General features: G+C 33.6%; 1 protein-coding gene across 3 annotated transcripts; it reads right to left on the bottom strand.

Moving 5' to 3' along the window:
• Positions 1-267: 267 nt before the first annotated feature.
• On the bottom strand, positions 268-20,623 carry LOC120330702 (uncharacterized). 3 transcript variants are annotated; one of them, XM_078113573.1, is made up of 37 exons: positions 20,462-20,623; positions 19,219-19,428; positions 18,614-18,856; positions 16,404-16,598; positions 15,411-15,632; positions 15,086-15,283; positions 13,414-13,617; positions 12,911-13,138; positions 12,244-12,480; positions 12,050-12,154; positions 11,383-11,499; positions 11,115-11,298; positions 10,916-11,031; positions 10,721-10,850; positions 10,563-10,629; positions 10,326-10,499; positions 10,023-10,245; positions 9,612-9,717; positions 9,097-9,231; positions 8,737-9,005; positions 8,519-8,621; positions 8,086-8,153; positions 7,549-7,727; positions 7,347-7,446; positions 6,916-6,992; positions 6,640-6,774; positions 6,174-6,308; positions 5,950-6,089; positions 5,741-5,876; positions 4,996-5,099; positions 4,331-4,464; positions 4,035-4,111; positions 2,901-3,017; positions 2,090-2,233; positions 1,725-1,873; positions 1,449-1,584; positions 268-1,349 (listed from the first exon to the last, which is right to left on the bottom strand). In XM_078113573.1, exons 1-37 carry the CDS (start codon positions 20,562-20,564, stop codon positions 1,275-1,277), a joined length of 5,475 nt encoding a protein of 1,824 aa, XP_077969699.1. In that variant the 5' UTR covers positions 20,565-20,623; the 3' UTR covers positions 268-1,274. The 3 variants fall into 3 exon arrangements, with proteins under 3 accessions (XP_077969699.1, XP_077969701.1, XP_077969700.1); XM_078113575.1 differs by having other exon boundaries at positions 7,549-7,706; XM_078113574.1 differs by having other exon boundaries at positions 7,549-7,709; positions 20,462-20,622.
• Between the last annotated feature and the right edge of the window lie 1,324 nt (positions 20,624-21,947).

Genomic DNA, 21,947 nt, shown 5'->3' with positions numbered 1-21,947 from the left:
AAAACAAAATATTTCAGAGCTAAGATATTGAAAAAACGTCTGGCTTCTTCGTCTATTTGAGGTCACAGTAACAGTGGAGGGTCTGTATAATAAACGCAGATAGGCGATTTTTGTCGATGGGAAATAGTTCACAGATTGGACGCCAATTGTGACTGATTCAATAATTTTTGTTTGTTGCAGTCGGTACATGTTCATATTCTTTCAAAACTACTGCAGTGAATGCACCTTCCCACAAGCGGAACACCAGAAGTCGGTAAAGAATTGTTTTATCGATATACCGATGAGTTTATTTACAAAAAATGATTAACCAGCAACATCAGTCATTAACATCAAAAGTTATATATAAGATACTTTTATTCGGCAGATATGAAAAGTGATAATGCTTATTATTTTTCAAGAATTTTTTTTGTTTGTTTCTTTTTGTGTATTAATTTGTTTATATTGTAAATATTTCCTGAACTAGCTTCAAATTCAACAAATACCTGACTAGTTTATTCGGTCACTTTTTTGATTTTTTCAAATCGGAAAATCTTTTTGACATGCAACTATAGCTGCAGCTTAAAAAGTCTTGATTTTGCATCGTTTTGGCAAATGATGGATAAAAAAAGTTGATATATTGGACAATTCACACAAAGTAGAAAATGTTAAAAAAATGCATATACTCATGATTATATATACAAAAATTCAAGGTTTTTCTTATTATCGGCCACTATTCTAAGGGCGTGAGAGCAGGGCAAGCGGATATACAAATTGAAACTTATCTGTTGGATATCTGTAGCCTACAGCAATAGAAGTCTGTCTTCACAAGCAAGACGTCCACAATGCGGATTCCTGAATACTTGTAATCACCAGGAATTAAAATCATTTCTAACAAAAATTGTCAAAAAGGGGGGACAGAAGAATTGTTACTAAAATGACATAGTGCATTTTTGACAAATTACCACCAAAATCTACATCGATTTTTAATACTTGTAGCCTGGAGGTGGCGTAAACATATAAATCATTACACTCACTTTGATATGGCTGACAAAAAGAAACGTATTTGAGTGCCTATTGCTGTAGATTACGTCAGCTTAAAATTCGTTATATTTTTTTATTTGTAAACTAAAATTTAGGAATATAGATAGTATATATAGTCTTTTAACATTGAACAGTCGATTATAAAACAAACTATTTATAATTATAAAGGGAAATTTAGAATCTTTTGCATCTGTGACTTCGGTGAGTCGTTCAACTTGTGATATTGAAACCAATGTATTTTCGTTTCCTTGTTTTTACTGAAAATTCCCATAAAGATCAAATGACTGAAGAAAATCGCTTACAGCCTGATAGCAAAACTCATATTGACCCTAAAAATAAAAATATTATTTTCTGTCACTTTGAATATCATATCGAATATTGAAATCAGATGTGTTTTTTCTTTTGTGTAGTTTGTTAAAATTTCTTACCACAGTTCGGACCATCATCGGCCTTTGATCCCTCAGATCTTTCACTGTTCTGAATACATCAACACGATTTTCATTTTTCAGTCTTTCTATTAGATTTGAAATGGCACAAAAAGTCCCAGTTCTTCCAGATCCATCACTGAAAAAACGCGAAATTGTGATTAAAAACTGACCGATGACGCGTCACCGACAAAACAATATTCAAAAACTAGGTAATTTGTCCAGTCGTATCATAAAAAATTGCCTTACTGAAATAAATTGTAGAGGTACCAGAATTACCTGCAATGTACGAGCGTTGTCTTGTTCTCAGAATTGGACAATGTTTGGTGATGCTTCTCGACGCTCGCAATTATCTCAAGAACGGTGCCAGAATTTGCTGGATTAACTTGTTCGGACCACTGACCATAATGAATTTGTGACACTGTCGTCTAAAGAGAAAAGCTCATTTATTAGTTTACAGTAGTAGCTATATTTAATGATTTTTAGGGGGAAGATATAATGCTTTACCTGCAGGATCAAATACATGTATTCTCAAATGGGTTGAAAAGGAAACTCTTTGTCAAATTTGCAGTGACTTTATGATATGTACAATAATTATGCTTTATGCCAGTTGATCGCAAAGATATTAATCCATCATATACAACCTTCTTTTCTTTCAGTGATACTGAAAATTCTCTTTCTGTGCATCCCATTGAACTGGTCTCTTTTGTTGTTTTTACGGAAACATGCCCATATTTACGCTCTCGTGCTTTGTCGGGCCAAAAGCAGTAGTCTGCCTCTTCATTTTTCTGTAATGTTGCCATAATATTAGTACAAATTCACATAAAAAATTAATTGTTGGACCCGATGTGGACCTATGGATTGTTTTGTTAAATTGTTGTTGTTGGTAATTCCTTCATCTCGTTGTTATTGTTGTTCTCCTCTAATACTGGATCAATTGCTTTGAAACTTTCAGCGTTTGAAGAGTGTTGTTGTTGCTAGACAGCTATTACTTTTATGTAGTTCAAAAATTTATGTTTGCTTTATGGAATTCGTTTTTTCACTGTGAGTTCTGCCTGAGGATGTCATCATAGACTGTGTGTCTATTAGGCGATGGCATCGTTGAGGCTGAAGGTAGACTACCGGTAAGGCCTACTGTAAAAGATTCGGTACTGCTGTGGTGACTCGAATCATTTGGTATTTCGGACAACGGTTAGACTTGGTGCATGAATCATCATTGTCACATAACTTGGGAAAGCCATAGAACAATCCGGTACTAATAAGTTACGATAGCTGTTCAAACTCAACTGTTGTTCTTTTAAATATTGCAAAATATTTTTTACTGGATGAAAAAAATAAACTTGACTATGATCATGTTCCACAGTACCAGCTACGTACATGATATGATTTTGGGGGAAATTTCGGCCTTGTGTTTGAGCAATGCTCTTTTCTTATTTTAATAATAAATAAACTTGCCTCGCACAAGGATACAATCATGCTGACTTTGTTATCTAAGATCATTCGCCAGAATGCCTCAGTACCTTCCGAAGTTGGAGTTTGTGCTGCTATGAATATGTCCGTCGGATAATAGGACTACAAATGAGAGTAATAAATATCAAGGGGGTAAGAGATGTCGTGAATTACATAATTGCTATTAGAAGTCTAATCAGACTAAAGTAACATTTTATGCATATATAAATGGAATACCAGCTGCGCGAAATTAGTTCAAAATCACTACTATGTTGCATAAACAACTTCCCGCACTAATAGGATCCACGAAGCAGAGCGCGGTATGACTCGCAGAGACGTAGAACACTAAACTCAGAGGTGGCCATGTTTATTATATATATATATATATATACAAGATCACAATAGAGTATTTTATAATTTAGAACATATATGAATTAGTTGTGTTCTAATTATTCAAATTTTAAAGACTTGAAGAGACTGCGCTGCTCATGTTTTTTTTTTGAAGTGGATTGCAGCGTCTTCTCACTACCCGTACTACAACCCAGTTCAATAGATAACAAATAAATTCAACATCGTTGAAGGGTCCAATGTTCATTTTATATTATCATATTTGCGAAGTTACCTGATGATAATACCATTATAAATATACTGTAAAATTCGATGTTGTATCCAGGGGTGTGCCACCTTTATTATAGGAGTAACTTAGTGAAGCCGTGGGCCGCACCTTCATTTAAGATAGCCTTTAAGATGGTTGTAAACACAATTCTTTTTTGTTATTGATCTTACGTCATTGTTAGGGGTCCTTGCGGTAATGGTGAGTTAAAACGCATAAATTTCTAATTAAACTAATATTCAAATTTATTGTCACACCGACTGTAAATGAATGCAGTGACAAATGCGTTTTTATAACATTCTGTATTTTGCTAGCTAGTTTTGCGTATATGACAGTGTCACTCAGGCACTGGTATAGGCTTTGCGACGCAAAAGGATTGAAATTGCTCACACGTACCAGGTTAACTAAATTAAAAACCCGTTTCGCTTGCACACCATTCAAAATTGGCACTTCTCCGTGGGCCGCAGTTTGCACACCCCTGTTGCGTACTTACTACAAAAACCAGACAATAGTAATAATGAACTTACTGTGATGTTACTAGCATTGTAATACGGTACACATTTGTCAGTGGGATTCATTTGTATGAACACGCCATTGTGGTCATCTAAAAGTGAAAGAAGAAGGCATTTGTCATTAGATGGTTCCAAAGTATTATTACAGTTGTTTTTAAAATAACTGAATATCCAATACGAAAAAACTGCACTTATATCACGAAGTAGTACACAACGCTAACGGAGAACATGACGAAGATGGGCCCAAACTATATGCCACTGTTGAGTGCAAATACGCTAATGCATATATATGAAAAAACAGACAGACTTACATGGAATGACTGTCTGATCGCGATTGAAATGCTTATTTTCTGTTTTGTATCCAGCATCCTGATCTGTGTCGAGTGGTAGAAAATAATCCAGCATGTCAAATTCATGATCGATTTCACTTGATTGTCCGTTAATTCTAAAAAATATTTTCGATATTGTGTTTGGAATGGACATTGGCATACTTATATTCGCTGACCGATATGCTCACATATAAAAATGATAAATTTAAGCCTGCATCCTGGTGTTATCGTGTCATTTATATATATATATTGTGATTTTCATAATGTATGAGGTGGCTCGTTACACACTGGTGCACTAAATAATTTTAACTGAACGAAAAAAAAAATGAAATTGTTTTCTAATAGATGGTTACATTTATATCACTCTATTATTTGATCGTCATGAACCTCATTGTCTTACCACAATTTCCAACAAAGTGTGTGTCAATTTTTTCTTTTAAATTATAAAAATTGTGCAATTTTGCAGGTTTGTCCGCGTGTGAATCAATGGATGTCATAAGTTGACATTCTCCATTATTCTCTTGTAGCTTGTCAATACAAAACTACCACGAATCGAAAATTCACAACATGACAAATTCTATATAACAGGGGAATGCACATCAGGAAAATATTTAGATATGTGTTAGTGAAAACAAATGAAATCAAACCTCTGCATATTTTTGTACGTTGCATTGAATGCAGACACATCGACGTCCGTTTCACCAAACTGATATAACTCGAGTAATAGTTTGTGGATAAGAATGTATTGATCCTATAAAAATATCACAATGGTATGCGGTAGCAGGAATTGTTAGCGCAATATACGGAGCGTATCACCCACACTATGTGGCTATTTTATTAGAGCATGATTATTTATTGACTATTATTACTAACAATTATTCATTCGACTACTAACGCAACATTTTATCTATAAGAAGTGGAGATTCGCGGTAGCACCTTTATAATAATTTGGTAAATAGGAACCCACAGAAAATGAAAGTACTGCTGCAAACGATCTGTAAATACCGCGGCCATATGTCTCATAATTATCTGCCGAGACAGCGCAATGAAATTCGTTGATAACCAAGGAAATGAGTAAGCGTAATGACACCTACTCTGACTCAGTCGAAATGAATCAGAATAGAAATTTCAGCAAAGTGACAAAAACTTCCAGTTGCATTTCATGGGAAGATTTTATTCTTAGAAATAATGATTTATCCATTGTTACGTTAGGTCATAACTTTCCAGCATGATAAATGCTTAGTAGCCTAATAGAATATATTTCACAGTAAGCATTTTCATCTATCAGTTGCAAAGCAACATTTGAAAAAAGTTATTTTTGACACAGCAGTTTTGAGAAATTTTCCATCGTATTCATTGAGCTGTATTACATTTTGGAGAAAATTTCCTCACCAATGTTTGAACCATTTCCGGCCTTCTTGTGCGCATTCTGCCCACTATTTCACATATGTTGAACTCTTCCGATTCAGCAATCTGTTCTGAGACTATATCCAGAGCTATAAACGTTCCAGTCCTGCCAACTCCGGCACTGTAAAACATAATTTATAGAAATGAAGCTGAAGCATATCATTTCATATGTTGGTAAAGTATGAAGCTTCTACCTGCAATGCACAACAATCGGTCCCGCTGTTTCGGTTTGAGAGTAAACAACAGCTTTGTGGAATCTTAACAAACTTGAAGTTGTAGCAGGAACACCATGATCAGGCCACGCAATGAATTGAAACTGCAGTACTTCCCTTGTCTGATAAATATTTTAAAAACGACATCAAGCACGGAATTACAGCTCAACTTAACGCCCATATTTATTAGAATTTCAAGCTTTTACCTCATTGTCTTTGGATATTTCAAACCGACGACGAACGTAGTCTCCACACTTCGAAGATTCGATTAAATTGACGGCAATATTGCCATACACGATACTCTGATCGTCATCTTCGGACCAATACTCCGCGCATTTTACCTTAAAATGTAGTTATAACATGATAGCTATCTGCATGTAACGTACTAGGATTGTATTGCTATATTTGCTTTACGACATGATTAAAGCGAGGTATATTAAATTCTATATCGTACTGGTCAGGAATTGAGCAGCGCCATTTTTGTGAACATATTCATTTAAATTTGTTACATTGAAAAACAAATTTTTATCAAAATATACAATTATCTGACCAGTGAAGATATCATTATAAACCTATGAAGTATATATATAGCAGTTGTAATTAGTCAATGAAAATGACATTTCTATTCGAACATTGCGTTGCTTCTTAAACAATTCTTTCAATTTATATCACCTTTTTGTTTTCAGTTAATCTAGTCAAAACAGCAATAATATAGCAATCTTTTTCCCATATCATTCTCCAGAAGTCTGCTATGGTATTAGGCTTTGGTCCTTGAGTAGCAATAAATTTGTTTGGAAAGTTGTATCCCTGAAAATATTAAATTAGCATGAACTGATTGTTGTCAATGGGTATGGCCATTACAAAACCGTCGTTTTAAAAAAATATTTGCTTCTTTTGAGATAAATTTTCACTGCAAAATACTAAAAATTTTTTGATAACAATACTCACGTCTATGTAGGCAGCATTAACGTAATCTGAAAACTCATCGCCAGATAGTTTATGTAGTAGAACTCTTGTGTTGTCATCTGTATATAGTGAAAATAAAAATGCTTTGGGATTAAATCTGATGTTATATAAAAACCTATCTTTAATCTATATTTAAGTAATAATAACACAGGCGTTCTACACTACTTATATTCTCCTTCCAGTTTTATTTCGTTTCAAGATACGTTAACCAAACTTGAGTTTGTAAAATACAAAAATTTACACTAGATTAATCGCTATATCTTGAGCATATATCATTGAAGATAATAAAAAAACGAATAATTAGGACTATACGGTAATAGATCATAGCACGATTTGATTGAAACCAAAAAAAGTAAAGAGTATATCGAACGGTTAACACCCAGTTGAAACTATGCTAAGAGATGTGTACTCACATGGAACGATGTTTTTATATCTATTCTTTGGAAGGTTTGCTGGTAACCTGGAAATATCTGCCGTTAGTTTACATGCCTTTACGGCAGCCGGAACGTCTTCCTTAAATGAGATAAAAAAAAGATTTTATGCATTGCGTATTAGATTATTTCATTGCTTGCTTATACCAACTCCTATACAATGGTTAGATATATATATATATACCTTGAATTCCTCTAGAAATAATAGATCTTCATCAGCTCTTTTGTTATTCATTAACTGAAACAGATTTGTCAGCTGAAATAAATGTTTTCGAAGAAGTCGATTTATAATTTCATATGGATTCCTTCGCTCAATATTCGCTTCAACATCGATATGCTCGTCTGCTGTAAGTGAGTAGTCTTCTGTTAAATTTTATATTTCTTAGCACTAGCTGAGTCATACACACATACTGAGGGCATATAGTTTTTAATTAAAAAGGGCGAACTATGTCAAAAGTTTTCGTTCAAATTCATAGATATAACTGAAGTAAAATATTATGCATCTCGAGCAAATAGAACATGATTTACTAGTGAAGTATGTACGTAACATGGGTTTGTATTCAAATTATATCCATATATAAAGGACATATTATGAAACTAGCCTTGTTTAGGTGTTTTGAAAACACAAATACTACCAGATGCGACCTATCCTGAAGATGCACTATGCCATTGGTTTAAGTCGTTTAAAATATTTGAAGTAAAATTAATTAAATATATATACCTCGATTCGCACGAATATTTCTTCTCATTACAATCTCATCATGCGAATCAGTTTTCTTTGACTGTTTTCTATCATAAAAAAGCGCGGTTACTTCATGTTATTTGCATTGTTTTATTATTTTGTATCTAGCACGAAAATCAGTATTCCCGTAGTATGTGTACCAAGATGTGGCACAACCTGAACATAGTATGTGTTAGGGTTATCAGGTTGTGCGCCACCTTGGTACATAATACGGGAGCGCCCAAAAATCAATACATTAGAGGAGTATTTTGAATATTGTTCTTATAATTGTGGGTTCAAACAATACATTACTGAGGAAAATTATCAAACTAAAAGATTGTGAAATGCAATGAAATATGAAGTATCCGATGAAATAGCTCACAATATGCCGCAATACTTTTTAATACCATTCAATACGGTTTTCTGAGCTCACCTTTTATAAAATACAACACCAATCAGGAGTGCCACTATTATTAGCAATATCACCAACGGTAGAATAATTTTCAGCGGCAAATCTGATCCTTGTCCACCAGTTTCTGTGAAATAAAAAAAATATTAGACACGGTTGTCGTGGATCGTGTTTAAACAGCTAAGTAAAATGCAAAATCGCGTATTAACATTTTAACTTTTTTTATTGTCAACAAAGCTTACCCTTTGTTACAGACCACGGCTCGGAAAAACCACTTGACACAATGATAGGATCACCGCCATCTTCATCCGGCACCGAAACTAGAATATAATGTTGGTATTCGCTCGAACTGTCCAACTCTCGATTATTTCCTTCTACAACATTGTTTTTACTAGTTGATCTCTTTTTTCTACTACTGTCGTCTTTACTCCCGCAAGTTTTATTCGATCCACTCATATCACAGCAAGTTGTTCCGCCATTTCCGAGAACAATTCTTTTAGTTTCATCAAACCTGTGAAAATGAATCAGTTTTAATAAAGATAAATTAGTAACAAAGGATGACATGCATAAATTGTTACGTTGCTTGCGTTGTTCTTGCATACCTGTTTAGGGCAAACGCTACAAAACTATCTCCATCTTCCACAGTATCATTGAACTGTTTCATCATGTCAACATCTTTTATAATTTTTGTTTCATTTCCGTCTTTTGTACGTTTGTAAACAACAACAATATAACAACTAAAAATAGTAAGTATTCATGTTCGATCATGCTAAAATAAGGCATCAGAAACAAACAAAAAAATAAAAAAAAATTATGTAGCATCACTGTAATCTATTCGAAGCGCGTCAGTCGGTTTTCAATCTAAGAACTCTTATGTATAAACGTTTGATTGAAGGCTGGACATTGCTATCTATGTTTGAAAACTCTCTTCCAACACAATTATGAAAATTTGGTTAAATTTCGTCGGATAAATAATATGTATCCTTCATAGTAGAAAAATACATTTTAAAAAAATTGGGAAAAGTCATTCTGTGAAAGTTTTTTCATTTGATCAAATTATTCGGCTGCTGCCATTTATGGCAAACAATTTCAACAAATTATCATAGTCATACCCTACCTGACCGATCCATTTCTTTCATCAACTGGACTTAATTTTATTGTCCTTGTATTGTATTCTAGATTCCCACTGTCATCTATCGCAGGTGTGATGACTACAGACGGAGCTGTGGAAAAAACAATTGAGTTATAGTTAGTGTAAATAACACGTTTTTTGCATTGCTTACTTAAATTTATGCCAAACATGTTGAATTTTTACGCAACGCCGAACTGGAATGGGTACGCGTCACATCAAAATTAAATTTCAGTAATGATAGAATGCGAAACAGTACATAATTAACTATTATAAAAGAAAACATTTTTAAATTTTTGTAACCGATGAAATATTGACCAAATATAGAGATAAAATAAATGTAAACATACTGCCGCCACACGCGCTTTGCACATTAACGAGATATTTAAATTTCCTTGCCTGTTCGTTTCGTAGGGCAACCAGTAGCAGCCTCACTCCATGCTATCGGTACTTTTCCATGACAAACAGCTGGAGGAATGGTCCCAACTTGTACTTTATATTGTGAGTTTGGATTTGTTGAAAACTCATATTCAAAAGTCATATTTAAATGCTTTTCCTGAGTAGCGGGAGCATCGTTGGTTCTCGAATATAATGAGTTTTTCGCTCTTTCGTCGATTTTTATCTGAAATAACATGAATATCCATATTCTTATTATCCCGTCAAATTATGACTAATAGAATAAGTATTGATTAGGACACTCACAGCATAACCATAAATATTTCCTCTGTATTGTTGATTCCATTTAATCTTACAACCCTTTTCAGTATTTGAAAGCATGATACTGTTTGGTGGACCAGACGTTCCCTGGCTGGTTGTTTCAACATACTTTCGAAAATATTTTTTTTTATTCAAGCATCCTTCAATCTCTGGTATTACCTAAAATCATTAAGTCATATTTAAATATTTTCATCTTTGCAAAAACATTTAATTTTGGCATACCTTTATCTCGTACACTGTGTTCTTTTGCAGTTTCATTACTTCATAGGGCCCTTGTTCCTCAGAAGATCTATGATTAAAACAGATAGGTTCAAGTTTATAAGAATTAAAATTTATAATGAAAACAACTCAAATAGCATCAATCAAAAGAACTATTTCACCTGTTTTTCCCGTTTACCATTATTGTATATTTTAGTGATTCGGAGTTTTCGAGTTTGTTCCAATCTACTGTCAACTTATTTCCGTCACAGATATCTTTAGAAACGTTCACCGCATTTTGCTTTGTTTTACCTTTGATGAAGAAGTAATTAACACAGATGGCATTTTTGAGTCATAATCAATACAAAAACAATTACCAGTAACGATTATTTTTGTGCAATCCAGAACATTTGTTAATGTAGAACCATTATACAGTATTCCTTTCCCACTAATGTACGTGTCTTGCGTTATATCTTTTAGAGTGTATATATCTCTATGGAAAAACAGATAAACAAATAAGCCGAAGGAATTTTCAGCAAAAAAAAACTGACAATGCACATGGAGTAGTTAAAATACTTTAAAATTGACCCATCTGTAGAATCTTCTCCATTTACGGAAAATGTTTTGTTTAGTTTTCCGTTTATGAATAGTTGAAAGTCAGCTTTTCCCGCAATATTTGTTACCACTTCGAAGTCTATTGTAATTGACCCGTCTTCTGTCGTTTGATATTCGTCTTTAGAAAATTTAACAGTTAACGGACCTGTGAAATATTATTAGTTTGTTGAAATATATAATCTGAGCGACAATAATGAGTAAGACTGATGGTAAATTTGTTGTTTCTCACCATTCTGGCAATGGCGTCCGAAAAACATTGGTGGGCAATTGCATTTGTAGCTACAGCCGTACACTACGCATTCCCCATTCACACAATGATTTGGAGAACAAGGACTCTTATTACTTCCTGCGAATGTAAAAATTTATCAATTTACTACTGGTTAGATACAGATTATCGTTTCGACGTGTTCAACAAATTTCAGAATGGAATGTTATCGAAGAAGAATTGACAAACATTTTGATTTCTTGTATACGCATATATCTTATTTAGACTCAGCTAAACGGAAAAGAAAGAAGATACCGCACTTGATTGTTCTGGCTACATTGAATCACACTGTTCATATCATTGACTTCATATTCAGTGCCCAGACTCAAAAATTAAATAAGAATATATAGCGATATTCAGTTTCTCAAAATTACGCCTTTTTGTGCGCCGAGAGTGGACCGTGCCAAACTAAAAATATATTGCAATCTATAAAAAGCTATAGAATGAATCCGGTCTTCTGACGATTTATTTGCGTTATTTTAAAAATATGAACACATTTTTATATTTATGCAATTATAAATTTGTGAAGATTTACTGAAGATTAATTTCTAAAAAATTACAATATACTATAATTTTTTTTTTCGATGATATACTTCCACATCTTGAACGTATTTCATTTCGTCTAACATACCGTTATCATCCCACATTTCGCATATATATTTGCGATTACAATAGATTGATACCGTTCTTTGATAATAATTTAATACCGCACAGTTCATGGTTGTACTCGTGCTGCCTGAAATTTAAAAATTCTTGGAATTAAACTATTGCAATATTCAAAAATATGCAATATAACTCTAAGACAACGATCTGCTCGGCACTCACTGTATGGATCACCATCGCCCCAAGTCCATTTCCCTTTATTTCTCCATGCGTTAATCAAAAATGTTTCGGTGGATCTCATTTCATTGTAAAGAAATTTGGCTTGTTTCGCTGTCTTAGGCATGGCTAACTCGTATCCCGGGCCAGCCCGATCTTTGCACGCAGCTGCAGCTTTTTGTCTACCATTGACTGAATCATCTGATATCCAGTATTTACAGTTTTCATTCTTCAATATTTTCACTAAAATTTAACAAAATGATTTGGAACATATATTCATTTTAGTGTTACATACTATACTCAATGGAAAAAAAAACTTTGTATAATCAGAGTGCGGGAATATATTATGCCGTTGTGTGAACACTTGCTTGTGAAGACAACCAGAATTATGCTCGCGTATCAGCGTAATACTTCTCAAAACCAGCTAAATTTGGGTAAAACGGGCCTATAGCGAATATCGAGTAAATATGAAAAATGTAAAAAGGAGCTATTTGAAGACACTTCCATTCCTTGCTATAGACAATTTGAAAGCGACCCAGTATAGACGAAAGCGATATTTTGTTACAACGACAGCATTCACAACCTCATCCATGTTGACAACGATTAAAAAAAATAATCACAGATTTATTTTATATATATTTAAACATTTATAAAAATATAAAAAATGACTTGCGTTGACAACTTCCGACCGTTGATATTTTAGGACTCCAGCTTGCACTTTCTCCCTCTTGTCGGCATCTGATAGTTTTGGAAGTTACTCCATTTTGAAATTCATATCTATTACTGCATTCAAGAACGCAAGTCGTTCCAGCATTTCCTCGGCATGTTTTTGTCAGATATGTCGGTTTCTTCGAATATTTATTTCCCGGTTCGGGTATTATGAGCGTCTCACAGGTTATATCTAGAAAAGGGAAATATCTGAATTCAATTATATACGATTTAGACATATACATTATTTATTTTATTAATATTATCGCAGAAAAATTAATTTTATATTCTAATGAATATATATCAAATCAAACAATATTTTAGGATGCCATCATCACTCTGGCAACGTGTTTGCTGTGGAGATGAAATTTTAAAATACCACTAAATATTTTGCGGTAGGTTGTTCAGCTTGTACAAATACAAAATTGTTCGAGCAAATCACTACATAATTAATTAATATACACTTACGGACGCAAATTGCATTGTTTAATTTTTTCCATCGAGCTGTATCACCTGGACTGAGCTTTACACATGTCACCTGGTTTGCATCTCCTTCAAATTTATATCCACTCGCACACTGTAACTCGCATACTGATCCGAGGGCGTTGTTCCTTGTGCATTGGTTCTTCCTTGTTTCACCATTATGAAACAAATAACCCCCACAAGTTATTTCTGCGTGAACAAATATTGCACTTCATTGTAGTACATTTCAATATTGTCAATACGATTTTTATTATTATTAGTGATGCTTTTATCAAAGATTACGTTTGTCTCCTGCTCGAAACGCCAATCTCGATGCGACAAGGAATTTATAATAATTGTATTTATCTTATAAATATTTCGAAAATTCCTGTTTAATTTTAAATTAGGCAGCCTATTCAGTTGAAAAAACGTAGTAAGTGAATTAGGCAGCGATCCCATACTATAGGTCGCGACCCACTGGTGGGTCGCAAAAGGAATCTTAGTGGGTCGTGAAAAGATGTAGGAAGCTTTGGTTAATTATACTGGTTATTAGGATCGGTGGCAACTCGAATACGTAAATCTTCAAAAAAATCAAAGAAATTAAATTGAATTTAAATTCTAATCTGGGAAAGTTTCCTTTTTACGATCTTCTCAAAGGAACAAAAATTTACTACTCAAAGAATGACCATGTGTTTTTTTTAGGCCCAGCTGTTTTGTACACTGTACAGCACTTCTTACCGTGTGTTCCCGAAATTTAGACAGAATTTAGATCCATTTTCTTTTGAAGAATAACACTATGGTTTTTTTGAAAGAGGTCTTTTGCTTTCATTTATCAAAAATAAAATTACATTGTAGAAAATTCCAAGATTTTTTACTAAACATTATATAAAAATCGACATCCATTGTTTTAATTTGTATTTCCTATACAAAAATCAAGTGACAAATATCATAATTGTGATATCACACAATCTTGAATTGTGGTGTGATCTTCTCCTTACCTCAGGCCAATAAACCTTTCTTCTCCCACACATTTTAAAATTTATTTTAAGGGTAGGGTTTAATAAAAATCATTTTGAAAATTCAAATTATTATCTTATTTTCAGACCAGGTCTTATTTTCGAGGAAACACGGTAGTTTTGCGATGATTAGCCATTGCTGTGTTCTGTGTTATGTCATAAATTTTTTTTTTAATTTAAGTGGTTTGCCATAAGCTGTGGTAATAAATAGTGGGTCCCGACTCTCAAAAGTTTGGGAACCACTGAATTAGAGTGTTATTATATTCAAATATATTCAAAATTAGAATATTAATATACAAATATTTGACGATGTGGCATAGTTAGTGCTCAAACGCAACCTAATAAAATCATACGTCTTTGACCTTACTCTAGAAATACATATGGAAATATTACAAGCTAATGTTGTCTAGATTTTTGAATTCGTTTATGTCTAAAACAACTAGGGATAAAACGTCGCTAAGATTATGTAGTTTTGATTAAAAGTTTGGACATTTCCATGTTACGAGATGTTTTAAAACAAATAGCTATTATTCACGTTAGTTCTTGGAAAATGCAAGTTGATTTTAATGTTTATATGTACAGTATATAGATACTTCAAATATGAATATTTTGATTCGAGCTTCGTTGGCGAATTATATCTATCACTTCTTTGGAAGACTTACGAGCGCATTTTGTATTCCCGATTGATGACCATTTAGCAGGATTCGTGGTTATTTTTCGGCATGTTGCGGTTTTAGTTGTTCCTTTAAGTTCATATCCTTCTGCGCAACTCAGTGTACATTTTGAATTCACTGGTTCATTGGCACAAAGTTCAACAGAGCGGGTTCCGTCGTCAAATGATAAACCAGGACATGTAATTTCTGTAAGTAATGATTAAACACTTTTAACAATATAGCAACTTGTATAATATTTTTAAGAAAAGTAATGGTATATTTTAAAAACAATTTCATATGAAACAAAGCATGACAAAATAGAAAAAAGACTTGCGTTGACAACTTCCAACTGTTGATATATATGGACTCCAACTTGCACTTTCCCCGTATTGTAGGCATGTGATAGTTTTGTAAGTTTTTCCATTTTGAAATTCATATCCATCGCTGCATTTAATACGGCACGTCCTTCCAGCATTTCTTGAGCATGTACTTGTCGAATAGGTCGGCTTCTTCAAATTTTGTGAGTTTGGTATTATGAGCGGCTCACAAGTAATAGCTAGAAAAGAGAAATAGGCCTTCTTGTATTCAGTTTTATACTGTTCTGACAAACATTATTAGGTTCAGTTATGATATCATAAGGAAATTAATTTTTATATTTTAATAAATGTGAATCAATACAAATCAAACAAAATTTCGCTGTGTTATTATCACTTTTGCAACGTGTTTACTATGCACATTAAATTTAAAAATATCACTAAATAATTTGTGGGAGGTTGCTTAGTGTCTACAAATTTAAAATTGGTCATTTAGATATATATATATATATATGCTAAATACTTACGGACACAACTTGCATTGCTTAGTTAGCAAATTATTCAATTAGAAAATGATTATTTTAACGTGATAAGTGAATTAGAGTAGCATTATATTCAGATATATTCAAAATTAGAGTATTAATATATAAATATTTGGTAATAGGCATAATTAGTACTCAAATGCAACCTAATAAAGTGACCGCTACTTCTTTGACCTTGGAAATACATATAAAAATATTACAAGCTACTGTTGACTGAAATTCCGGATTCGTTTATGTCTAAGACAACAATGGATAAAACGTCGCCAAGATTATGTAGTGTTGATTACATGTTTGGTCATTTCCATGATATGAGCTGTTTCAAAACAAATAGCTATTATTTACGTTAGTTCTTGAAAAATGTAATTTATTTATATTATTCATATGTACAGTATATATATACTTCAAATATGAATATTTTGATTCAAGCGTTGCCGGCAAAGTGTATTCATAACTTCTTTTTAGAAGACTTACGGACGCATTTTGTATTCCCGATTGACCACGTAGCGGCTAAATTCGTTTTTTCCACGCATGTTTTCGTTGTTCCTCCAACTTCATGTTTAAATCCTGCTGCGCAACTCAATGTACATTCTGAACCCAATGGTTTGTTGGCACAAAGTCCAACGATGCGGAGTCCGTTGTTAAATGATAAACTAGGACACGTAATTTCTGTAAGTAAAGTAAAATAAATAATATAAAATTGGTTGAGGCCGAGATTCTCAAACTTTTGGTGTTAGGGAGCCGGTGAAGAGGTTGACTATTATTCACGGAGCCCCACAAGAAATTTTAGAATATTTACTTACCGATTAATATTCCATAGTAAATTAAAATTACTTTACTTAATTTAAAGGCTAAACCTTTTTCAATAGGGCCAATGCAAGCCATGAATAAATCTGAATTTCACAGATAAATTATGTATAGTAAGGCTATAAATTTGACACTTGACAAACATATTAATAAACTCGGGGTCGGAACCACCTTCTAATATATTTTTTTTAAAAAGTTGCTATAAGTGCGCGGTTTACATTTTGTCGAAATCGCCAATTGTTTTTGTCAGCGTGACGTGTTTTTAGATCGTAAACATCTTTACGTCGGTGTTTATTCTCTTTTATTCTTCGGCATTTCTTGATTGAAAAGCGGCATTATTAAATTTTAAACTTAAAATTTAGGACAGAAGATAACGCCATAAGTTTTGTTTTAACAGATCTTAAAGACGCATTTTTAGACATTGTACATCCCAAAATTTGGCGTTATGTTAGGTTTTTTGGGGGGAAATTATACCGTAGTGACTGAAATTTAAACAAAGTCAATTGTGCGCGCGATGTACTCCATTCACTGACGGAGCCACATGCGACTTTTCTCGGTATGTCACGATATATAAGATAATTGTAAATTATATCAATCAATTTATTATTGCTATAAAATAAATTTCATTTATTCATATTTTGTCCAAGTCTAGGGATTTTTCAAACAGTGTAAAAGGAGTCAGAGTGACACACCTACGATAGGGCGGAGTCAGTGTTGCAAGAGCGGCTCAAATTTGTCGAATTCGCTAAATCGCTGTAATCTGCCACACAATCAGTCAAGATTACGATTATCATTGGATCGGGACGGGCATAAATATCTTAATCAAACTACCGGTAGTAAGTACCGTCTTCTGTGCACAGTACGAAATTGCTTCCAATATCTTCTGATAACAGCGTTGTTCAGGATATAACGCAGTTCACGGTAGACTTTTTTCATTATTTCTCATTTCAAGTCTGTTGATTGCGTGGTAACTTCGAGCAGTGATGATTTTATAAATACAATTAGGCCAATAAACAAGGCATTTTGAATATGCCCGCATCGGTCATGGATTGCGCATTTGTAAATTATACTCATGGGTAGGGATTTGTTCAAAAAGAATTGTTTTAAAACAATTGCAACAATTTTAAATCGAGTTTTTTTTTTTTGACGAGTAGCCTACCTTCCATCATCTTATTCGGTTTATTTTTGATAATCAAATTTTCTAGTTTATTTGAAATCTGAAAATACGAAACCCTTCCTAGTATATTATTACCTCCGTAATGAAATCCTGCCTTTGCCATCGACTCTATACCTTCATTACTTATACTAAACTATGATATGTGAAGGATATTCCGTATTGAACATAAAAAATTTCTGTACTCGATGCTCTACATTTGGTTCTAATACTTTCTTTTCATTTGTAGGGCATGGATAAGCTATAGCTTTACCTGGTTTTATCGCAGATGTTGAAAATACACCACATTTCAATTATGTGAACGATTAATTTGACTTTTAACTTGATAATGCAATTTGCGCATATAAGTAAGAATGAATTTTTACTTTTGCACATTTTGCATTCTACTACTATTCTACTTGGCAGGAGGAACCTTGTCTCGTATTCCGACATTCTTTATCTGGTGACAAGTTGTAACTACTCAAATACGACGATGATAGAGAATCGCAAAGGACTTCTGCAAAACAAGTTTTATCATTGCGAGTAATATGACGCATGTATCAAGTTTCAGTGAGATGGTCAATCAATAGGCGCACAGTTTACAATTCATATTGATCAACTTCTATTAGTTTTGCACTTCCCACTCTCTTGATAACATACTTGCATCGTCATGATGCCTTAGTCCTACTTAGCGTATTATCGATTGAAATAATATTGTCTGTACCTTCGCAGTCCTTAATTGGATCTAAATCCCATTCTCCTTCAGAATTGCATTGCAGATTTTGAGCTTTTTCACCTCCAATGATAGATCCATATTTACATTTTAAGGTGCAGCTTCCCCCCGGAGCAGTTACATCGCAATCAGGTGTCTTGATATTTGAAAACTCAGAAAGATTTGGATTCCGTGGACAGTTTCGCGGTTTCGCTGTTGTGGTAGTGGTCGGCAGTTGTTTTGCTGTCGTGGTCTCTAAATGTTTGATAACATGAGTTACATGCGGTTTCACCGCACATTATAATTTCTCATTTCAATTTCATATTTTTAACCCAAACAAAACTGTATATAGGTAGTAACTAGCAATTACATCTTATGAACGCGCCTTTAAGCTGTCTAACTTTCCAAACGTTTTGAATTAACTGGTTTCGACAACGATTTGATTGATTTTATATCGGTTAAGATGTTATATATAAACAGACAAGGGGAATTTATGCGATAGTACAACCTTGCAGGTAATTTTTTTCGAAATTACCAAACAAATAAATTAAATTTATTGGATGTATGGTGAAATGAAAACAAAATGATACCTAATAAAAAAGAAAAAAGAGACTTACTTTTTTTGCAGCGTATCAGTTTTCCAAATGGCCATATCCACTTTTTTTCGTTTATATAAGTACAAGTTAAATTTTGAATCAGTTCGACGTAACCAGGTTTACAACTTAAAGTGCATACGGAATTTTTTGTTCCATTTGGACAAGTCGTTTCTTGAATATATTCTCTCCGTGGCTCTGGCACGTTGGCTTCTTTACATCTTAGGTTTGAACCTTCAAAATTCACATAATGATAGAATGTATTGATTGCTTATTTCATTCAATGTGTACTGACGACAATATACTAAAAGCATTTCTACTACGAGTTAGTTGTTGATTTTTTCTATGCTTCGTACTATTAGCGGAAAGCATTTCCAGAGAATCATTACATGGTCCAAACTGCTTGATTGATTTGAACAATTTAAAAAATGACGTAATGGATACATGAGTTTTGTACCGACTGTTAGACGTTCCGTGCTTATTCTGTACTTAATTATTCTGCACACATCCAAGTACATAAGATGGTATAATGACAAATATTCCGTATTGCAAATCATTCATATTTCAGTTCCGCAGCTGGGTAATTATTAAGCTACTGATTTGATGTCTCCTGTATTCATTGACCTGACATATATCTGCCGAATACACGTGCTACCTAGTACTTTATGTCTGAACATAATGAAAACTATGCGATTACAGTACTACAATCGGCAGAGTTGCTTTAGTCGAGGTAAAATATTTACTTGGGGCGATTGAATGTTGGTCAACTAACGACGAAATAATATGTGGGAAGCTATTGATAACGCAGTTGTATAAACTACTAGTCGAACGCTTGCAATCCACTACATTGGTAGCAATTTTAAAAATACCTAATAAAATGTGTTAAGCATTTGTTTTACTTGATAAAAACACAATTTTTTATGAACAAAGCCCCCGCCATTGATGCAAAAATATGAGATTTCAGAATACACTCCCCCACCGCGTTCCATTAGTATTTATCCAGTTCGGGTTCGGAAGGATTTTTTTTTATAAATTTGAATTTCCGCGCGATCTGCATTCCTAGCGCTCAACCTGACTAATCAATAGTCAATACTAATTTTTATTGTCATTTCATTTTGATTGAATTCTTCTAGAATGGCCATTCTATATTGATATTGCCAAATAATGCAGATAGTTGATATACTCGACGGCGCATCTATTATGGATCGTGTACATAACATAATATTTGGTCAATCTGTACATCGAATTCATTAAATAATTTACAAACCTGCTGTAACACCTTGCGCCGTGACACGCGTTTGTGCAGAAACTTCAGAGAAAAATTGAAAAACAAGAATCGCGACAAGTCCACTTCCAATTTGGTTCTTCATCTGGAAGGTGACGAAATCAGTATCGGTGGTTTTGATACCTAATAGATGTATTTATATTATCTGAACAATGTTTTCTTATTAAAACTGATAAACAAACGACAAAATATGATTAATCATTTTGTAATATATATCTCAGTTAATTCAACAATTACGTAATGACAAATTCTCTTTTTTTTATTCTCCTAAATTTAGAAGATATTTTAAAAACAAATCTATTTGAAAACTGTTGCTGTATTGTTTTCCCCCTAGATCATTTTCATTATTTCGATTTTTTAAACTTCTAGCAGAAAGATATTCTACAAAGTAGTGTTTCAAATAATCAAGAAAAAAGTCGGTCTCTTAAACTTAAAGGAATTGGAATATTTCATTTCCAAATATTCAACTTGCGCATGTACTCCGCTTCCTAGTTGCGGTCTGTTTATAGAACTTAAAGTCGTATGGAGAGTTCCAACTCCTTGTATTCTCCGTTCAATTCTAACATCTGCTATGTTGCATTTACCACAGGAATATTAGGATATTATATCTTAAATATCAATCACAACTTGTCTATTGGATCAAAGCATGATGCTAATCGAATGCAACAAATAACTCATCTCTTCACTTAACTGAGCAGCGTCTATTTCAATGAGTAATTTCTCAGTTTCACAAAATCAGCAACACCAGTCATCCTTTGCTGCGAGTCAATATGTTTCGTTACATGTAGGCCGTACCCAACCCTTAACAATAGCTTCGAAATGATGGCTGTTCAATATTAAATGGAGTATTTGAATCAACCGAGAACACGTCATGCATTGAAGAAAAATTTCTTCTTTCCAGCATCACTCATGATATGACGAATTCCCGAGCATATGGTCGCATCGAACTTCCGTTGTTCTACGTCATGCATTCGCAACGCTGCTGTCTCCTTCATACTTGCAATAGCAACTAAAGATTGGATTTATGTTTCATTTTACCCGAAAAACGTGACATGCATTAATCTCGACAGTGACTGAGTCAGTTTTCAGTTAAAAATATTGACTTGTGCATAAGTTTCGATTTGTAAATCGGCGGATATTAATCAGAACGGGCAGAAGTTATGCGTTTCATGGAACTTTACTTCACCCACACGCCACACGTATTTGTGAGTTCTGTACTTCACTTTGATGTATTGTAGAAGGTTAATTTTGTAATCGAATTGATACCAACTTGTGGAAAAAACTTGAATTCTAAATTTATGCATATCGTCCTGTGCCAAAGTAGGCTATCCAAGTCACCTTACGGAACTTCAACATGAAGTTCAGTCACCCCAGCAGAGTAATTAACAACGCAATTAAAAATAAAAGTTTGTCCAACTCATTTTATCGGTAAACAGTTACAGGAACACAATATAAACTCTTTTCGGGG

This window comes from Styela clava, chromosome 6 (assembly GCF_964204865.1).
Source record: "Styela clava chromosome 6, kaStyClav1.hap1.2, whole genome shotgun sequence".
In the NCBI taxonomy this organism is placed as follows: domain Eukaryota; kingdom Metazoa; phylum Chordata; class Ascidiacea; order Stolidobranchia; family Styelidae; genus Styela; species Styela clava.
The sequence above is the reverse complement of the archived record's forward strand: the minus strand, read 5'-3'. Positions and strand labels throughout refer to the sequence as shown.

Coding starts and splice junctions, on each gene's coding strand:
- LOC120330702 (XM_078113573.1), bottom strand. CDS start 20,564: ATGAAGAACCAAATTGGAAGTGGACTTGTCGCGATTCTTGTTTTTCAA. Junction 9,232..9,611: donor GAAAGAAATGGATCGGTCAG/GTAGGGTATGAC, acceptor TACTATTTTTAG/TTGTTATATTGTTGTTGTTT. Junction 6,993..7,346: donor ATATAAAAACATCGTTCCAT/GTGAGTACACAT, acceptor CACTATATACAG/ATGACAACACAAGAGTTCTA.